General features: G+C 38.8%; 2 protein-coding genes across 2 annotated transcripts in view; one reads left to right on the top strand and one right to left on the bottom strand.

The window, feature by feature from the left end:
• Window positions 1-665: 665 nt before the first annotated feature.
• On the bottom strand, window positions 666-19,739 carry GFM2 (G elongation factor, mitochondrial 2). Its single transcript, XM_009884258.1, has 20 exons — window positions 19,677-19,739; window positions 19,028-19,112; window positions 17,319-17,364; window positions 16,244-16,341; window positions 15,098-15,223; window positions 14,607-14,695; window positions 13,337-13,425; window positions 13,017-13,077; window positions 12,735-12,920; window positions 9,857-9,937; window positions 8,964-9,112; window positions 8,307-8,447; window positions 8,126-8,225; window positions 7,135-7,321; window positions 4,108-4,184; window positions 3,490-3,628; window positions 3,156-3,341; window positions 1,605-1,720; window positions 1,265-1,447; window positions 666-823 (listed from the first exon to the last, which is right to left on the bottom strand). The coding sequence occupies exons 1-20, from the start codon at window positions 19,737-19,739 to the stop codon at window positions 695-697; spliced, it is 2,331 nt and encodes a 776-aa protein (XP_009882560.1). The 3' UTR covers window positions 666-694.
• A 61-nt stretch (window positions 19,740-19,800) lies between these two features.
• The window catches only part of NSA2 (NSA2 ribosome biogenesis homolog (S. cerevisiae)), a 5,499-nt gene continuing 4,915 nt past the window's right edge, over window positions 19,801-20,384 (top strand). The window contains exons 1-2 of the mRNA XM_009884306.1: window positions 19,801-19,814; window positions 20,193-20,280. Coding sequence (XP_009882608.1) covers window positions 19,801-19,814; window positions 20,193-20,280 — 102 coding nt within the window. The remainder of the gene's footprint in view (window positions 19,815-20,192; window positions 20,281-20,384) is intronic.

The raw sequence follows: 20,384 nt of genomic DNA, 5'->3' as shown, positions 1-20,384 counted from the left end.
GTTAAATCACTCATTCCTGAAGGTCAAAAAAAATCCTCAACATACTCCAAGGTGGTGGACAGGGGTCACTGTCCTGGGAGAACTCTGCCTTTCTTCTATGTTTTGCACAGATCCTCCTCAATTTGCAGAAGCATCCATTCTGCTTATTTGCTTAAGCAAACTCAGGTAGAAGTTACAGCCAGTTCTGAACTCTGGTTCAAACTGGTTTCTAACAATACAGGAAGTCATATTTACCATTGTACAGTTCAAAACACTTATAAACCATATTCTTTTATTCAGCTGAAAACAAATCAAGATACAGACTGCTAAAACTGTAAAGTTATTTCATTTATAGACATAAACTTCACAAACTTTACTTACTGAAGTAAGAAACAGTCTTAATGGCACATTAAGGTGCTCTTAGTGCTCATTTCTATGAAGAAGATTTGCATCAGTTCTCAGAGCAGATATCTGTAAGATAAGTGGCAAGCAGCAAATTGTGGTTGCATCTCTGGTTCAGCTGCTTTGCTCTTACAAGGCTGTACCGGAAGAACAAAATCTCGTGAACCTTCCCTTGGACAGTTAAAAGCACCATCTGCTTGTACAGCTCCTAATTAATCATTTACCACAACCAGCTGGTCCCAGAAGAACGTACTGGTGTACATAAACAGGCTCCTGAAAATATTTATCTGTATTGTTCTACAGAGTAAAGCAATCACACCAACCCCATCCTCCTCTGAAGAAGTGCATTTTGCTCTTGACTGTTCAGGGCTTGGTAACTGGCAAGCTCCAAAGTGAAGGTTGCTGAGCCTGATGTTAGAGAGCGCAAAACTGTTGAGTAGCCCTGGACAAAATGGAGAAGACACGTCACACGAATATAAGCTGCTTAAGTCACAGGGAGAGAGAGTCAGAAGCATACTGCAACATACTAGTATAAGTTAATTTTTTAATATTACTCTATTAGAAGTGTAATACATGCATGAGTGAACCTAGTAATATACTTTTAAAAAAACGATTCTCTTTAAAACCTGGTTTAGTAGTATTTACTACTTCTCTGACTTACAGTTGAAAACATGCTAGCTTAACAGCCTGAATCAGGCACAAAAACACTACTAGATTTGTGGGAACTTGCTTCAGACCTTCAATAATTAAAATACAATAAAAAACATCCATTCCAAGTTTATTCATCCGTAACAACAGGAAAAGCAAACTGAAGCCTAATTATTTTTAAGCATATAAAAAAAGATCAGATTTGCATTTTACCATTAATAAGATCATCACATACCATCGTTTCTGCTAGTGGAACAGCAGCAACAACAACTCTGTTATCTTGACGACTCTGGATTTCCTGAACACTACCTCTCCGCTGTGCAAGGTCAGCAAGTGCTGCACTGAGATGATCTTCACTTACTGTGATCTCTAGGTTCATCAAGGGCTCCAGTATTTGTATACCAGCTTTTTTCAAAGCCTACATGGAAAGGAAGGAGAGTTATGTAGACTACTAAGTCCCCAGTGAGGGCATTATACTGTCAGAGAAGAACAATTACCAGATACTGATACACATATATTTTCCCAGTAGTATATTGTGCTGCTGTGTTGTACAGCAGCTTACAGTTTCACTGTACCTTTTGCATGCAACGGGAGACACAGGCTGATATCATCGTGTGGGAGGTGTCAGGATGCACTGTCAGTGATTGCACTGTCACATCTATATCCTGAACTGGAAATCCAAGCAAGGGTCCTAGGAAAAAAAAAATAAAAAAGGAGAAAAAGAAAAAAGCACATTTGTTTTTCAGGACATTAAGACACATGCAATTTCAGGATCAATTTGGAGCTTCTCACTTTCCTCTTCCCCTTCTCCTTCCCCTTCCTCTCCCAAAGGACATGACTACTGTTTTTGTTCCTCATTTTGTGATTTTGTCGTTACCTAGCTTTGCATTCCTTTGTCTTCTTTGGCGGAGTCTTACTTTTTTACTCTCTTTACCAAAAGCACAGATAATTTTCAGAGCCAGACGTTCCTGAGTGTTCCCTTCCACACTTCCCTAAAATTAAGTTATTTTTTAATACATGATGATATCTAAAGCTTGTCTATTGAAACAAGGCCTCATTTGAAAACAATCAGTGAAACCTTTTGTTTAACCAAAAGCCAGAATATCTTCTGTATTTTCCTTTTCAACACAATGTGATCACATCTAAGCCTGATACTAACCCACTACCAAAACTGCACGGTTAACTCAATTCCATGAGCGATGAACCACGTAGTGTCCTGGCTGGGTTACCTTCCTCCAACACAGGACTCTCAATCAGACCAAAAACTGTATTAGACTGGATGGGAGCCTGAACCTTATGTGAGAAAACACACATAGCTTTTTTCCTACAGAGAACATGGGCAGGTCTAATTTATTTATTTTTTTTAAAACACTTAATGGTATGAATTTTAGGCTAGAGACAGCACAGTTCTGAAATGCCTTCATAAGCATGAAGAACCCACATAGTCAAGACTCATTCCACAGCCAGAGATGAGAGACGCTTTCCAACTCAACAAAGCAACGTGGAAAAAACCACCTCGTGCTGTTGCTTCCAGAGTAATTCTCATCAATGCACTGCCTGTTAATTTTACTGTAAGGGAGACTTCTTTGGCCACAAATTATTAAATACTTCCTATTTTTAATCAAACATAAAGGACAGGTTTAGTCCTTCAGAAAGCCTATACTTTGCAATTAGGTATGGCTTGTTATTGTATACTTTCATGGATTTAACATATTTTAAAATAAAAAAAATAATAGTAACTCTAATAGAAGTGTGGTATGTACATGCTGGCCTCTGAATCCCCTTCTGTCACATCACTGTGGATTACGTGATGTCATCAAGTAAATGCCTTATCTCTTATACCAGATTAAAAAACAAACCTAAAGAACCCCAAGCTCACTGTTGAGTGACTGAGAAGAAATCAACATTAAACCAAAGGCATGCTGACTTCCATTCCTGGCATAGGGAAAGGAATGTTTGGTAGTTTTTGTCATTAAGGAAATTTCAGAATTTTCCTTTGCATCTAACGTTTATATGTACTAGCTTTTAGTTTTCAAGCTGCCAAAGAGTCTTTCCTTCTAGAAACATATTAAATTGTTTCTTACAGCAACATTAGACCAGTATAGCTGTCATAGCACTTCCTTTACCTTGAATGCATGAATTTGTGACTCCATTTTCTATAGCTTCTTGGAGTTCTTTGGGTAGCACTTCAATGACACTCGCAGCATACTCAATAATGGGTTTTGTCATTGCTTTCTCCCCTAGCCTGGGCCTCACCTCTAACTCTGCAGTTACAAAGTGTCGTTTATCTCCTACTGTTTTGTCCAATGTATCTGCAGGGGAAAAAAAAAAAAAGACAAAACCACCATTTGGAAAAAAACTAATACATAAAATTCATCTGAAAGTTGCTCATAAGATCATTTAAAGTAAATCAAGCTACAAAACCAGAAACAAGATGGTCTTTCCATTCACTCATTTCACCTGTAGCTTGGGCAGCATTTAGGATAGTTTCTCTGTATGCTATTTGAAGAGGTCCCAAATAAGTGTCAATTCCATATTCACGTTTGATTCGGTCATGAATGATCTCTATGTGTAGTTCTCCCATGCCACAAAGAATAGTCTATCAAGAAGAGTTAGAGAGAAGAGGAAAAACATGTGAAACTCAGGTTTTAATACAAGCTGTTTAAGCAAGGACTTGCAGGCTCTTAATAGTGTCTTAGAAATATTTCAAATTCTAAGTAGCCTAGAGAGAAAACAGGACTGCATTAGGTCATCTGACATAAACACCATATAAGTGAGAGGGCAATTACCACTACTGTGACCATTATAAAAAAGGTCAACTTACGTTATCTTAAAGACTATGTAATTCAAACTTTTTAAAATACAGAACTGTCGAAAACATGCAGAGCACAGGATGACTTCGTCTACTCTGTAAAGCACAAGTGCACAAGGCTCCATTGTACATACATGATAGGAACATTTAGAGAGTACTTCTTATTCAAGAAAACCTCAATACGCAAAGGAACTAAATGAAGGGTGGTCTTGACAGTTCTGAAATAAAGCTTGATTAAAAGGTGAGCAATAGAAGATTCATCTTACTTGTCCTGTGTCAGGATCTAGCTTCACTTTTAAACTTGGATCTTCACGCTGAAGGCACCTCAATGCGTTATCCAAGTCTGTATATATATATCAAACATTATATCTCAAGGGACTTCAGTAATTTGAGAATCACAATGAATGTCTAAACATTACTTTCCTCATAAGGTCAAATCATTCTCAGAAGGAATCCAAAGGACGCTAGAGAAGTATAGATTTTGGCAGTCAACTCAAATTACAATTAACTTGCAATTTCTGATTCTCTCCAACAAATTAACTGCATGCTACAGAGTGCTTTAATTATTAAAAATACTATTTTCAGGGTGATTTTTTTGTAATTCTGTGAAGACAGAATGGACCTGTAAGTGGTTCATCAAATCAATAAAAAGTACTGCTACCTTTTTACAGACAAGAAAAATTGTCAACTAACTTGTATATGATTTGCCTAAATATTTCAAGATGAATTCAACACGAAAAGGTTCAAACGCAAATTATTTTTTCTGATTCCCCATTATCTGAACTGCTGAGGAAAGCAGCTACAGAATGATAAACTCATGAGATGTATTTATCTACTTCACAGTCTTTGAAAAAAAAAAAAAATACACCCACAAAAAACCCCAAAGCAAACCAAAACAACCCCCATAAAACAAAACATCCAAACCCCCCAAAACCAGGCACACTTTGCAACCCAGTGGCTCAGCCCACAGATATATTTCTCCACACCTGTCTTCTACCTCGCTCCATTCCCTCGTACTACACTGGCACTGTCCTTCCTCCCCTCCAACCCCAACCAAGCTCAGCTTTGTTAGAATGAAGATAGAGAGTTGAATGTAACTGTTTCCAAAAAGAGTCATAGAATCATTTTAGTTAGAAAAGACCTTTACGATCATCAAGTCCAATTGTTAACCTAGCACGGCCAAGTTCACCACTAAACCATGTTCCTAAGCACCACACCTAGATGTCTTTTAAATATCTCCAGCGATGGCGACTAAGCAACTTCCCTAGGCAGCTTGTTCCAATGCTTAATAACCCTTTCTGTGATGATTTTTTTCCTAATATCCATCCTAAACCTCACCTGGTGCAACTTAAGGCCATTTCCTCTTGTCCTATTGCCTGTTACTTGGGAGAAGAGACTGACGCCCACCTTGCTACAATCTCCTTTCAGGTAGTTGTAGAGAGCAATAAGGTCTCCCCTCAGCCTCCTTTTCTCCAGGCTAAACAACCCCAGTTCCCTCAGCTGCTCCTCACAAGACTTGTGGTCCAGACCCTTCACCAGCGTTGTTGCTCTTCTTTGGACACGCTCCAGCACCTCAATGTCTTTCTTGTAGTGCCCAAAACTGCGCACAGTATTCGAGGTGGGGCCTCACCAGTGCTGAGTACAAGGGGACAATCACTCACTTCCCTAGTCCTGCTGGCCCTCTCTCCCGAAAGCCTGTACCGCTGCATGGGGTTGTTGTGAGCCAAGTGCAGGACCCGGCACTTGGCCTTGTTGAACTGCATACCACTGGCCTCAGCCCATCAAACCAGCCTGTCCAGATCCTCCGGTAGGGCCTTCCTACCCTCAAGCAGATCAACACTCCCACCCAACTTGATGTCAACTTACTTGGGATGCACTCGACCCCCTCATCCAGATCACTGATAAAGATATTAAACAGAACTGGCCCCAGCACTGAGCCCTGGGGAACACTGTTTGTTACCGGCCATCAACTGGATTCACCACAGTTCTTCGGGCCTGGCCATCCAGCCAGTTTTTTACCCAGTGAAGACTACAGCTGTCCAAGCCATAAGCAGCTGGTTTCTCCAGGAAAATGCTGTGGGAAATGCTGTCAAAGCTTTTACTGAAGTCTAGGTAGACAACATCCACTGCCCTTCCCTCATCCATTAAGTGTGTCACCTTGTCATAGAAGGAGAGCAGGTTAATCAAGCAGGACCTGCCTTTCATGAACCCATGCTGACTGGGCCTGATCACCTGGTTGTCCTGTATGTGCTGTGTGCTGGTACTCAAGATGATCTGCTCCATAACCTTCCCCAGCACCAAGGTCAGGCTGATAGGCTGTAGTTCCCCAGATCCTCCTGACAGCCTTTTTGTAGATGGGTGCCACATTTGCTAACCTCCAGTCAACAGGGACCTCCCCAGTTAGCCAGGACTGCTGATAAGTGATGGAAAGTGGCTTGGGGAGGACTTTCACCAGCTTCCTCCGTACCCTTGAAGTGGATCCCATACAGCCTCATAGACCTGTGTGTGTCTAAGTGCTGTAGCACGTCACTAACCACTTCCTCTTGGATTATGGGGTCTTCATTCGGCACCCTGTCCCCGTCTTCCAGCTCAGGGGGCTGGGGACCCAGTGAACAACTGGTCTTACTATTAAAGACTGAGGCAAAGAAGGCATTAAGTACCTCAGCCTCTTCCTCGTCCTTTGTCACTATGTTTCCCCCTGCATCCAATCAAGTCAAATAGAGTCAAATGGAACCAAGTTCTCTGGTACAGATTCTTGGGAAGGCAGTAAGATTACAGTTCACACTGCATGGGTGAACCCTAACTAGACACACCAAAGTCTTGTGAAGTGAAGACTTTACACCATAGAGTAAAACTGTGAGTGCTGATGTGCTGACTGAAAGAAAACCACATTTCAAGGTTGTTTGTACTCAGGATACCACATACAGCACACCAGAGTGACTGCAGCAAAATTAAGCATGACAGCAGGAAATGAAAGTGCTGCCATCTCTTCTTTCAAAATGAAGAACTACAACCCTTCTAGACGCAAAAACTAGAAAAGTAGTACTACTAGTGCTGCTTGACATAGTAATAGCAAAGGATACTGACAACCACAATCTAAAATACAACTTTTGTGCCAAACACCAAAAGGTCTTTATTAGATCATTGCTTGATAAATTTGTGTAACTCTCTCATGTCAACCAGGTGTGCATGGATCGGTGATGACCACTGTTCCTTACATATGAGAATATGGTTACGCTTGACTATCTCATTTGTAGAATATCTCATGATATTCTTAGGTAGCTACATCATACCTTGTTGTTTGGCCATTGAAGGAGGTTCAATTGTACAGAAGAAGACAGGGTCAGGGATCTCAACACCTGCCAGCAGAAGGCTGCCAACATCACTGGTAGACTTCTCTCCTGCAGCATCCCTTCCAGCTCGGCGTGCTGCAGCTACTGCTGAAGCCTTTGATGACACTATGGTATCTCCAGTGGCACTCTATAGAGCAACACCCAGTGACCCATAAGACAGGAGAGAGAAAGAAGGGGATATGAAAAAAAAACAACAAAACCAACCACGGAAAAAACAAAACCACAAACCCTGACCACTTCTCTTCCTCAAAACTATGTGTGCTAAACTTTGCTTAGTACCTATTTATAAACAATTACTGTGACTTCTCTCTTCAACTAGCTAAAATGATCTGGAAGAGGAAAAACTGCTCAAATTTAGACTAACATTTCTTTGTCCAGTTCACTGCATTTTAAATCTAACTTACCAGTCAGGATATAAAGCCACAAAAAACAGCATTGGTAAATGAAAATTTGCTTATGCATGCCAAAGTTGGTTACATTTTAGAAAATCTGTGCAAATGAGACCTATGCAGCCTGTTCAGACAACAAAACACTGAATTAGTAAACTAATAGAAGGAAGCATGAAACGAACTTATTTGAACTTGTACTTAAACTTTTGCTGTTGGGCACTTATCGGGAGCACTGCTCTCCTTCCCCATTGGAGGTCTCTCCACGGCATTACATTGTATTCTAAGAGTTACAATATAAATTACAAGTTCAGAATCCTTCTAAAATACACTTTCAGTTCCCAGTCCTGCATCTCCCCGGTCAGTAACTGACATATGTACCTTGTAATATTTCATTTTAAGAGGAAGTACATGTACATGTTCTTCAAATAAAGCACGTTTACATACGTCACAATAATCAAGAAGACATCTGAGATACAATACCATAAAAGTGGAAAGCACACTAGTGAAACAAACTCCCTTACAGAATCAGTATTTTCCATTACCTGTTTTAACCCAACAGTAAGGGCAATGTTGCCAGGCATTAGTGATGGTATTTCAATTTGCTGATCAGCAAAAGGTAGGAGCAGCCGGCTCATTCTCTCCCTGAAAATTAAATACTTGCATTACTCAGGACTTTAACAGACATTCCAACGCTACATTAAACCACACCTTTATCTTACTCACGTGCAACTTTTGTTAATATTATATACAGCTGATTGAGGTTTCAGTGAACCTGAGTAAACACGAATGAAAACTAGTGGTCCCCGACATTTATCATGGAGAACTTTAAACGCTAGAGCACACAGGTCATCCTTGTACCATTGTCTGCAAAATAAAAAGCACAACAAAAAGCATACTTGTAGGATTAATCCACTCAAACTCACATTTACCTAAATTTCCACTCATTTAAGAAGCAATGTTTCTCCTTGTAATATTAATCGGGGCAGATTTTTAAAAATCATACTTTATACCAAAAAATATTAACCTAAGCAGTTCTAGCTCCAGTAGGATACGTAAGATGTCATGTGACTCAGCCAATACTAAAGATGATCCCTAGACCCTACTTTTGTAAAATGGCAATATCCTCAAATTAAAAATAAACTTTAGAACTCTAAAGCACAAGTTTGACAACTGGAGATAAACACATACAATTCCAGTAGCACTAACCAAAGCAGGTTTAGTACTCAACTGTATTTTTATGTCTATACATCTTTACTGTTATTTAATACCTAAAATGAACAAACATTTTTAAAGATATGAAGGCTTTATTAATATTTTTTCTTTTATGCTTTCCTACTTATTTTCCCTTTTTCCTGACCCTCCTTTTCTCACTGTACTTACAGAAAATCATATGAACGCTCATTAGGTGCAGGCAAGTACATAATAACAGCATCCAGTAATGGCTGCACTCCTTTGTTCTTCAGTGCGCTGCCACAGAGTACAGGCACCGCTTTCTGAGCTAGCGTGACTCTGCGGATAGCAGACTGCAACTGCAAAAAAGAAATACCTTCTGTTAATATATGAACTACAATTTAGTCTTAAATTGTATTTCATCTATCAGATATTGCTAACAAATCCCCAAAAGTTAAAAAGCACGTTTGCAAATATAACATCATTCATCCAAACTCTTTTCACTGCTTCTAATGAGCTCCAAGCCATAAACCCAAATGTTTAGATGCTAAAACCGAAGACACTGCTTTTAAGATTTCTAAACATTTCATGCAAATCTGCAGCTGTTCTTGCTCTTCTTCTCACAGTCCTTTTAATTCAGAATGTACAACATGCAGTGTCTGAAGATCCAACCAATTCATAGCAGTTGAGATGCTACTTTTGTTAGTAAGAATCAGCAGCTCGGACACAAACAGCATTGAGTCTACCTGGAAATTCCAGTCACCTTGCCCTGAATTCTTTTGCAGCAGCCTAACTTTCAAGAAAAAAAAAAACAAAAAAAAAACCCGCAAACGAACAAACCTTCCTGAACACGGGTACCCTACTTTTAAAATGGTTCCTAGCATGTCTGAGAATAATAGTTAATGCACTATTGTATAAAATTCATACTAAGCTTGAAAATACTTTGTCCTAAATGCACAGTACTGTAAATTCACTACAAAATCTGGTGTGATTTTTTGGTTGTTGTTGATAAAAATGCACATCAGGCCAAGGAAGAAAAACTCAGCCGTGCAGAATAACAGCTACTAAAAACTTGTTTGTAAATAATGAAATGTAAAAATTACCTTGTCAGCTGGTATTAAGTCAAAATTTTCACTATATTCTCCTAGAACCAGTTCAGCAAATTCATCATCCAGATCTGCAACCTTCAACAGAATAGTTCTTTATTATTTGGCATATAGCAGTTTCACAGACAAGTCACAAATCCTCATTATTTAGGACATATAGCTAAACAGAGCAGGAAAAGCGCCCTTAACAACATCAGAGATCATAAAGTCAAACCACAGAAACTTATGGAAATGGAGGTTTCAAGAAAGGACACGGGAGCCAGGGGAGGGGGGAATAATCAACTTATAAAGCTGCTGTCGGGCAAAATATCAGCGGGATAGAGAATGCTTGCACTTCTCCCTGAAAATGAAAAACCCTGCAGCCATACAGTGACAGCCATGAAGGGTATAACTGAATGTATTTCAGATTTGCAAACAATGCAAAGTCTGAAGTAAGCTGCAAATAACCTTAGCAAACCAATAGATGTACAGCTGGAAAAAAAAAGACAAGCCTTCAGGGCATTTTGACCTTCTTCATGTCAAAGGCTTGTAGGTCCAAGAGCTCATCTGTGTTTTCAAACTGTACCACTTAGCTTAACAAATAAATTAACTGCTCTTTCAATCTTGTCTTACACACACCCTTGCACTGTCACAGACCCAGGCCACCCTCTGTGGAGGAAAGCACTTTGCCCCCTCTAGTGGCTACAACAGCAATTGAACAAATACTGAAATGAATCATTGATAAGCAATTACAAGTCTAATCAAGCTGGTAGTTAAAACATGAGAGATAAAGGAAAGCGTTCATTTAATTAAGTGAAAGCAAGTGTGCAAGATGGCTGGTATTCAAACTAATAAATTTTACCGTGTTTCTGACAAGGAGCTTTAATAGAATAGAAAGCATATAAAAAATATTTTACAAACACAAGGTTATCTCAATTATCGTGCTACTGGTCCACCCCTTCCTGCTTCAGGAAGGGCCCAGAAACCAAAGAAAAAAACCCCAACACTGTTCTTACAAAGCTTGCTATCTGACAATACATTTCGTAAGATAAGAGGCTGAAAAATAACACCCCCATTTAAAACCTGGAAATTTTGAAGACCAGATTGTGTATGTGTTTTACTTAACTCAGAGCAATATAAAATCAATCTGTCCGATTCTGACGTTTCAAAGGAAACGGAAAGCCTACCATTGTCTGTTTATGCACTTGCACAGTGTCACTCAAAGTTGTATGGAGGGCAGCCCTTCTGCAAAATGGATCGATACCTGAGCTAAATATAGTTGTTAACCTCCCAAATTTTGCTTCTTAAAGTATGCATTCAAATGTTACCACTACTACACTTTTCAGTTGTATATAACCAAATCAAATGTAATAAACCCCCACCATTTTAGCTGGAGAAAAGACTTGCTTAGAGTCTCTCAAGAACAACCAAATCTTCCAATATCATATCATATAATAAGACCTTAAAATAGCAGTTGACAAGAGAAGAGAAACACTGAACAAATTATTTCAAAACTTCTGCACTGCTCAATAGGGAAATTTTTCTTTTACTTCCATTAATTCTCTCATTCTCACCCCTTCTAAACTGTCAACTGTGCAAAACCTGCTATCAAGTAGATCAAGTTTCCATTCTCTTTCTTAGCTTCACAGTATGAAAATCTATGTTAAAGAAATATTTATACTGTTCTTTTCTCATCTCTCTCAGGACTTTTTGGATGAATCTGGAACAAAATTTATGGTGGGATCCAGCTGCCTCTAACACAGTACTGAGTGCCATTTTGACCAGCCTGCAACATCCCATCCAGCTTCTAGCTGCTGCTCCAGAAGGCTATGGACATCTGCAGGTTCTGGGTCACATCTGCCAGACCTCGTGTGAATATCCTAAGTACCATTTGGCATCTAAGACAGTGCAAGATGCCACGTTAGCCAACTGAATACTAAATTCAGTGTCTGCTTTCTTCTGTTCCCTATTTTAAAGCAAGGAGTATTTTTCATTTTACACATACTGTACAGCCATGGAGCCCAACTCTCTGTATTCAGCACGTTTTGCCATCACGCATTAACAATTCCAACGAGCATTAAGCATCTTTGACAGATGGAAAGGAAGTGAAGACAAGCTGAAATTAGTTCAACAAGGACAAACACAGCATCTTGCACCTTGGATAGAACAAATCCATGCACTGATACGGAGTGCAGATCAACTAACTAGGAAATCGTTCTGCAGAAGTCAAGCTGAGGGTCCTGTTGGACAAGTGAGCATGAATCAGCAGCGTCCCCTTCTAGTGACAAAGGCTAACAGGATACCAGGCAGCCAGTGGATAAGGGCAAGTGTTTAGTACCCTCTACCCTGAACTTGTAAAGAAGCATCTAATACACTGTCTACTTTTAGGTTCCCCAGCACAAGAGAGACTGACAAACTGTGCGAAGTCCAGTGGAAAACCACTAAGGTGGTTGGAGTGCAGCTGAAGGCAGAGAGATACATTTGTCTAACTTGGGAGAGGCTAAGGCAGGATGAAAATGCTCTTACTACTTGAAATGGTGGTGGTGGTGGTGGGTCTACTTAAGGGAAAACACAGACAAATTCTTCTCAGAGGTACACAAGGAAAGGACAAGCGGCACTGTCGCAGGCTGCAACATGGTAAATTCCCATTGGACAAAAAGAAATAATGTTTGACTACAAGGATGATCAAGCACTGGGACAGGCTGCCTAGGCAGATTGTCATCACCATCCTCAGAGACTTGAAAACTCAACTGAACAAGGCCTGAGCAACCTGATCTAATGCTGAAGTCATCAGGTCACTGCACCAGACACCTCCAGCAGTCTCTTTCAGCCTGTTTTTTCTACTGTTCTAAATAACAGTTTTAAATATATTTATGTATTTACTTTAAAACTTTACTTGTTCTATTAAGGCATTTCTGGCATCCTGGACGTCTTGGAACAGGCTGGGATCATCAGCCTCCAGCAGCGGCTTTTGCTCAAAATTTTTTCCATCATCCAAATCAGAAGTAGGTTTCCAAATTATTTGTTCCTTAGTCACAACATCAACGAGTCCTCTGAAGGTCTTGGCTTCCCCAATGGGCAACTGGCAAATAGAGTGGAGATTTTAGACAGCTGCAAAAAATTAAGAAAGGAGTTCCATTTGAAACAAAGTAAGTAAACATTTCATTTCTAAGCTTACCTGTAAAAGCAACGGTTTCGTCTTCAACTTTTGTTTGATACTCTCAACAGCATATGTAAAACTATATTAAAACAACAGATACTAAGTTACACAAAATGTAACGATATAGTAAAACAGGTTCACCTACTTTAATAAATTCCTTATTTACGGCATAAATTACTCCTAAAATTACAGAAAAATGTGCATGTGTATAATCAAAGATCTATATAGAAAGTATTAACATAATTGGTTTGCTCTATGCTTAACAGAAAAACTTTAACTTGATTAGATACATTTTCTTACAAGGTTTTTAGAAACGATCAAAGTAACTGTCTAAATACCTTGCCCTGTTTTTGTCCATCTTGTTCAAAAAGCAAATCCGTGGTATCTGATGTTTGTCTGCTTGTCTCCACACTGTCAGAGTTTGGGCCTAAAGCAAAGGACAAAACAGAAACGTTAGTGCTGACAGCCAAACTATACACTCACCAACACCAATGACGGATCAAGTTCAGAGCACAGAAGGAAACTGTACTGAATGTGTTGCAACAATCCTGTATCTGGCAGCACAGATCAACAGCACAAGCAGCTTTGTCTCATCTCTCCTCTCAGCTGCCATCAATGCCTGTCGTTCACTAAGGGCACACAGGCATATGGGCAAGGGAACACAGAGAGAAACTAAGCATTACAGGGGATATATATGGAAAAAACTCAGTAGAGACTTAAGACTTTATTGCCAAGATACTTAAGCATACACAGGCAAGCATTTCTGTGGCTACACATACACCCCTAAAAACTACTGTGGTTTTGCTAGTATTTGTGTACTGTTGAAACATTTATGATTGCATTTTAATTTGAAAGTTAAAACAGGTATATAAGAAAATCAGTTCAGATTCAGAAGTAGTCTCTTACCAATACATGGAAACAATGCAAGAATTTCTTACACAGTTTAGAAAAAAAACTACACAGGCAGATCTAATTGTTTTGTTGTTAGGGGTGAGGGCTGTTACTCAGTTCAGGTTCATACACCAAAGTACCTAAATGCTTTCTAATAGCAAGCTAAATAGTGTGACTCACACTGATAGAGTTCTGTCATCCCTCATCTATGAAAAAGGTATGTCCCACAGAACACAGTGATTTCACAACATGTGACTTTTCTATAGGATTGAACTACTTAAACATCTCATGCTATAAAGTCAAATTCCAGCCTGCCTCTGCCTTTTCTGCACTATGCCCCAAAGGGTGTGTCAAATAGGCCATCAGGGAGGCAGAAATTCTGGCTGAAAATTACTCATTTCCTACATGAAATCTGAAAATGAGAAATGAACAGCTATTAATTTCTTTCCACTGGTGGAGCTAGCCAGAAGCATTCACCTCAATCAATGTTTGTAAAGGACAGCAACAAAACTACAAAAAAAACCCCTCAGACTTTAATGGGAATCCCACTTATTTGTCCCTTATTACCATGGAAACTCCTGCATGCTGAGCATCAAAAGAGATAACACAGAGCAACATCTCTGTTCTATTATTATTATTATTTCAACCTAATTTCAGTCTTTAGACAAAAAAAAAAAAAAAAAAAAAGAAATAAAGAAATCTACCAGTTACTTTTACCTCGACACCAGCTGAAGCATCAAACACCGCTACAGCTCCATCCAGGACTCTCAAGCAACGCTCAACTTCCACTGTAAAGTCCACATGACCTAAAAAATAATCTTCCTTTTATACCATCATAAATCAAACAGGCAACATCAACAGGTCATTACAATTTTTATTTTTATTTTTAAATCACGTCAAGACAACCTTGTCTTCACTTGCAGAGAAATACACCCATCAGTCCTTGAAATACAAAAGACTGTTACACTGCAATCCCAGAACTGAGAGCAGTTTACTGTGGAAATGTCTGAGCTCAGTTTAAACAAGCTAGATTAGGCACTGGCAAACAATAATTAGCCAAAGCTGAACAGAGCTCAGTATAGGCCTTTTTACTGCCACAATTAAACCAATTAAATACTGCACCATATTTAAAACCAAGACTTACGTTCTACAACACCCCACCTCATGTACTCTCCCCTAATAATGTGAGTGCTGCTAAAGCGTAGTACCTGGGGTGTCAATCAGATTGATTCTGTAGTCCTTCCAGTCAAACGTAACAGCAGCAGACTGAATGGTAATACCACGTTCTCGCTCCTGTACCATAAAATCTGTCACTGTGTCCCCATCATCAACATCTGTGAACAGAGAGCAGGACTACAGCTGGGTAGGTAAATAATTCAAAAGCTGAAATTGTCTTGGAATACAGATGCTAAGAGAGATTTGGAAATACTGTTCCTTTTATATACGTATAAACTATGAAAACTAGCCTTTTTCAAAAAATGGTAATGTCAGCTAATTTACCCAATCTCCCTTTCCATGGAACAAATGCTCTGTAAGTCAAAGACATGCAATTCCAACAACCTTTTTGTTGTTCTTAATCCTAGTAACACCATGAGAAACTTAAAAACTAAAGCAAAGTCCAAAATATCAAACAAGCTACAGTTTTAAAAAACCTGGCTGCACTCATTGTATGGAATGTGACTGACATTTTAAAATTTAGTGATTAAAAGATAATTAAGTAAGTTTTTAAAAAAAACCAAACAACCAAACAAGTAAGAGGTTGGGTTTTTGCTTGTGGGTTGTTTTTTTTTTTTAATTTTTAATAAAAAGAGAAGCAGTTCCATATTTTTAAACAAACAGGCCACCAAGTTCAACCAATCCATTCTCATACACAGTAGAGAACAGGGAATTAAATTTAAAAGGTTAAAAGGCAGCACAAATGGAGGCTGCTGTGACCCTTTCAATCTTGGAAGAATTCCACGAGAGTTGCTGAAGCAAGGAATTCTTCCTGTGCTATGGATTTCAAAAGAAATGGTTACTTTTTATTAATCCCGTTTCTTTACAGGTCAAAAGAAAACTGAAAAAACAGCTTTACCACAACAGCCAATGAGCAACAAGTAAAACAAGGATTAATTAAATATTAAACAAATCAATACACTAAAAGTAAAAGAAAAATACAAACCTATGATTTCTCAAAGTACAGCTGCCTTAGAACGTAATGGAATGTGCATTAAAATTTCACTGTATTGCAGAACACCTTTGGAACAACTGGCTTCTATGCTAAGTATTCCACCAGAAACCTCCAACCACATTTCATGTTATTGTATACTATTAAATCTCTCAAACCTACTGAAATAAAAAAAAGTATTTCTAACCTCCAAGTGTTCTTATGTATCCAGAATAATAGAGCATTCTCTCCGTTGTCGTAGTTTTGCCTGCATCAATGTGGGCCATAATGCCAATGTTTCGGATTCTGCATAAAGCAAAAACAGTGTTTTTACTGAGGTATTTTTTTATTCAGTGATATTGTTACTTGTATAAACAATTAATATTCACTGAGAACAACATAACAGATGAATAACATTTTTCCCCTGTTGCGTATCTGATACAGATACATTCTGATACTGAAGTACCTTAGTATTGAAATGGTGGATTTTCTTCAGATCAGCAGTACTCAAGAGTTTTGGAACAGGTTTCCACACTTCACTTCAGGGGAAGGACACTTCTTGGCCTCACCTTAACCAACTGCCCTCGCCACAGACAGAAACAGGCCCTCCACCCTCTCATCAATCCAAAACCCTAACCCCCGGTGAACTGAAACAATCCATTGTGTATATACCCTTAACGCCCCAAAATACAGCATCCAAGTTCCCATGAAGTTGTCCTTGATTCTGCTCAGCCAAGTCTTCCTTTCTGAAGGACCTTGCCAGTAGCTTCCAGAACTGCTTCACCAGCTCTGTGCATCACAGGCTTGAACTCAGCCCCCATATTCACCAAATCCACTGAATTTGCCCTCAGGACAGAAGTAGTCTTCCAAGGGAACTTCAGCCCCAAGCTATTTCTTTGGCAGCTCGGCCCCTAATTCCCTTGCCCTTGTTACTGAGGCCCTCATCTAACACAGCTGAACGCTCCCACGAACACAAACTGTGCAGCCCTGCCCACAGCGGTGGTCTGGCTGCCAAGATAGTCCTTCTCCACCATGGATTTGGAGCTTGCCTAAAAGCCCAGTTTTGGTTCTGATGATGTAAACAAGAGACAGTCCAAGACCTCCCCGACACCAATAACCGTTCTATATTGACATGTCAGATGGGTAAAACTAAGGAAGTTCTAACTTTAATTTAGAACATGCACATGAACTATGGATGTGACTAGCAACAACCCATGACTTTTTAATCACATCCATTGCTCTGTCTGCCAGTTACCTCTGAAAAATAAGCTAGCATGACATACCTGGATATATCGGGATTAATGACAGAACGCAGAGACTTAACATCTCCTGGAGACAAACAAAACAACAATCTGTAAGACTGATCCCAAAGTAGAAATGATAGATTTTAACAGAATTAAATATATTTGAGAAAAATCCTAAAAAAAATACTTTAAAAATAAAAGATTCGGAGCCACAACTCATGACAATCCATAATCTCTACCATCTCAAATTTCTAAAGATATCTACTTAATTTTCAATAAATCTCTCTCTCTCAAAAAAAGGAGATAAACTCTTCAAAGCAGCTGTAATTTAAAAACAAGAAGAAAAAGCCAACATGGAAAAGTATCATCAGCACAGTAAAATCTTATTCTGCAGAAGCAATAGCAGAACAGTTCAAGACAACATTTTGATATGCATCTGAACTTGCTCTTAGACAACAAATTTCAAAAGTCATTTCTCCTTTAAACACTGAAGCTAGGTAGCATAATTGTCAGAGAGAAAATGCAAACTGACCTAGGTTAAGAAAACATGGGACTGAGGAGTTTTAAATGCACATTTTCTTGAAAGACATTTCCTCTCTCACACCCTATTTAGTTGGAAAATAAGCTGCCAAGTTAATCTTTTATGAAACTAATCCATAATTCAGTTACTCAAGCCATTTAAATTGTGTCTTAGGAACTCACTTTCCTAGTACTTCAGTTTATCTTTGATAGACCAAACAGAATTCAACAATATTTAAACCAACCTTCCTTAACGACCTACAGATCACCCCTCTTACCAGAGAGACACTAACGAGGCATCTATAAGATGTCTCAAGGTTAATGTCTCAATGAGGAGAAAGACTGAAGCAAGGCAGCAAGCTGGAAATTCACCCACTACCCCAAATAAAAACACCAACTAACACTGCCTTTTCCCCTCCAGTTTCTAAAATAACCCACAAAACAACACATTAGTATGTCTGAGATTTCTTGCTTGTCTTCTCGAGTATGGAATGAAGCTCTGCCTTTATGTGACACACTGAGGGATTCAGCACAGCAAAACCGGGATAAATAGAGCAGACAGCAAGGACATTGCATAGACTACAGAGAAACAGTAATACACACAGTGTTGACACTAGCAACAAAGCACAAGTCTTCTTCTGAGCTACATGACTGCAGGTTACAGACTTTTGCTAAGATACACAGTGCTGAATCAATTAACAATTTTTTTTTATTGTTAACAAGAAGTTGGTTACCCACCAGTTACCAGTATTTTCTTTCCGTCTCCATCCTGATGGAGAAAAAGCAGCCCTGACTCCCAACACTACCTTATATCAAGTGATTTCCATTCAATCTCAGTGCAGTTATTCAAAGACCAGGAAAAATTCCTTCTAATTTAAATTTTGGGTTTGAAGTATCTTATTCTTTCTACTCTTTTATTCTGAGTCTGCAATTAACCAATTAATACTTCAGGCAACTGGACACTTCACAACTGACCTGACTTCCTACACGTGTGTACCTTTTCTTTCTCTGATTTTCTAAAGGCTTTACACCATACACCTAGTCAGAAAAGAGCAGCAATACAAAACACTTCTTCACAGTCCTTGAACCTTTTAACTGCTCTGTTTGTGCTTAATACACCAAATTCTATAAGTAATGATGAAAATAATACAATAAAACACAAATTAGAAAACATTCTTACTCATTTTTAGAGTAATCCTTATAATTAAGAAAACAATTTAAACTTTTACCTGGTGGAGAACTGTAGTTTCGTAGACTGCAGTTTTGCTGTGTCACACTTATGACTCTGAATTTTGCCTTTCTGAAATACACGTGCTTAAAAGGAAAAAAAAAATTCATATAGAATATTTATCATTATAAATAATTACTTTGTAGCTACATTTTTACTAGTTGTAGAAAACTAAACTAAAACAAAATATCTACAGGAACTAATACTGTTGTTAGATATTTATATATGCTTTAATAGCAGCTATTTGGAAGCAGAACCATGAAGATATGGAGTAGATTTAAACCAAGTCTGATCCCAGTATTGTTTGGAAATTCCAGGAAAAAATCTATGCTAGCACCAAACCATGCTGTTGGTAGCCAGCATATTTTAAATAAGTCTAATTCTTTGTGTAAATAACATGAATTTAACAGTGATAACTGTTAGGTAATCAAAATCACAGATAGTTAAAAAAGTTTACAGAAAAATTACAAATTCAACTTCCACATTCAGATTTATAAGAAGTCCAATTTTAACATGAAATTACACATTCTGTTTGTATACCAATTTTTAAAGGAAACACAAAAAAAGCCCAACTTAAAATGTTTAGTCGGAGTAACCCAAATATTTCTTTTGCTCACAGAGGAAGTCTCAAAATTTGGGAAAAAGTTTACCTCATTGCACAAACTGGATGACTTCAATGCATTCACTGAAAATTTCCTCATAATTCTCAACATTCTGGATCCTGTCTCTAAAACTGTTCCCTGCCAAGATAAGTAAACATTGTACAACACGTTTATGACAGAAAGCAGGTAACTACATGGCTCCGACATAAATCGAGAAACTTAACTGTTTCTGAAGTTAGATCAGGTTAATACTTTTCAGGTTCCCGCTTTGCAGGTTAAATCGGTGTCAGATCTGCAAAAATAATGTTATAAAGCATTAAAAATGCAGTATAAATGCATGCCCACAAACGTTAAATACACTTCTTAAAGAAATTTGCAAACAGTAAAGCAGAAAAACTAACATCAGAGTTTACACTCACTCTCAGAGAAGCTCTAGAGCACCGATTACTGACCAGTAAAACATAAACAGCTCTTCTGATCTTGAAGAAGGAGGGGGGAGGCTGAGAGAAGTACATATTCGGGACAGGAATAACAGAAAATATGACATACTACGAGATTTTTAAGCATCGCCCAAACCACTGCGGACACAGAGCCCGAGCCCAGAAGCTTCAAACGCCTTCCTAGCCGGCTGCTGCTTCTTAAGAACACACCGGTAACAAGCTCCAGTGCTTTTACGCTTCGTGATAGGGAAGGAAACTTGCACACGGGGTCACTTCCCCCCCCCGCACCCTCCCGAGCCGCACACCAGTCCTCTAC

This window comes from Charadrius vociferus, unplaced genomic scaffold (assembly GCF_000708025.1).
Source record: "Charadrius vociferus isolate BGI_N301 unplaced genomic scaffold, ASM70802v2 scaffold183, whole genome shotgun sequence".
Lineage (NCBI taxonomy): Eukaryota > Metazoa > Chordata > Aves > Charadriiformes > Charadriidae > Charadrius > Charadrius vociferus.
This window is presented reverse-complemented; position numbering and strand designations above follow the sequence as displayed.

Excerpts from the sequence above, each read along its gene's own strand:
- GFM2 (XM_009884258.1), bottom strand. The coding sequence starts at position 19,739 with ATGTTGAGAATTATGAGGAAATTTTCAGTGAATGCATTGAAGTCATCC. Across the intron at positions 13,426-14,606 it reads ATGCTTCAGCTGGTGTCGAG|GCCCAAACTCTGACAGTGTG; the intron begins GTAAAAGTAACT and ends CCTTTGCTTTAG. Across the intron at positions 8,226-8,306 it reads AATATTAACAAAAGTTGCAC|GGAGAGAATGAGCCGGCTGC; the intron begins GTGAGTAAGATA and ends TTTAATTTTCAG.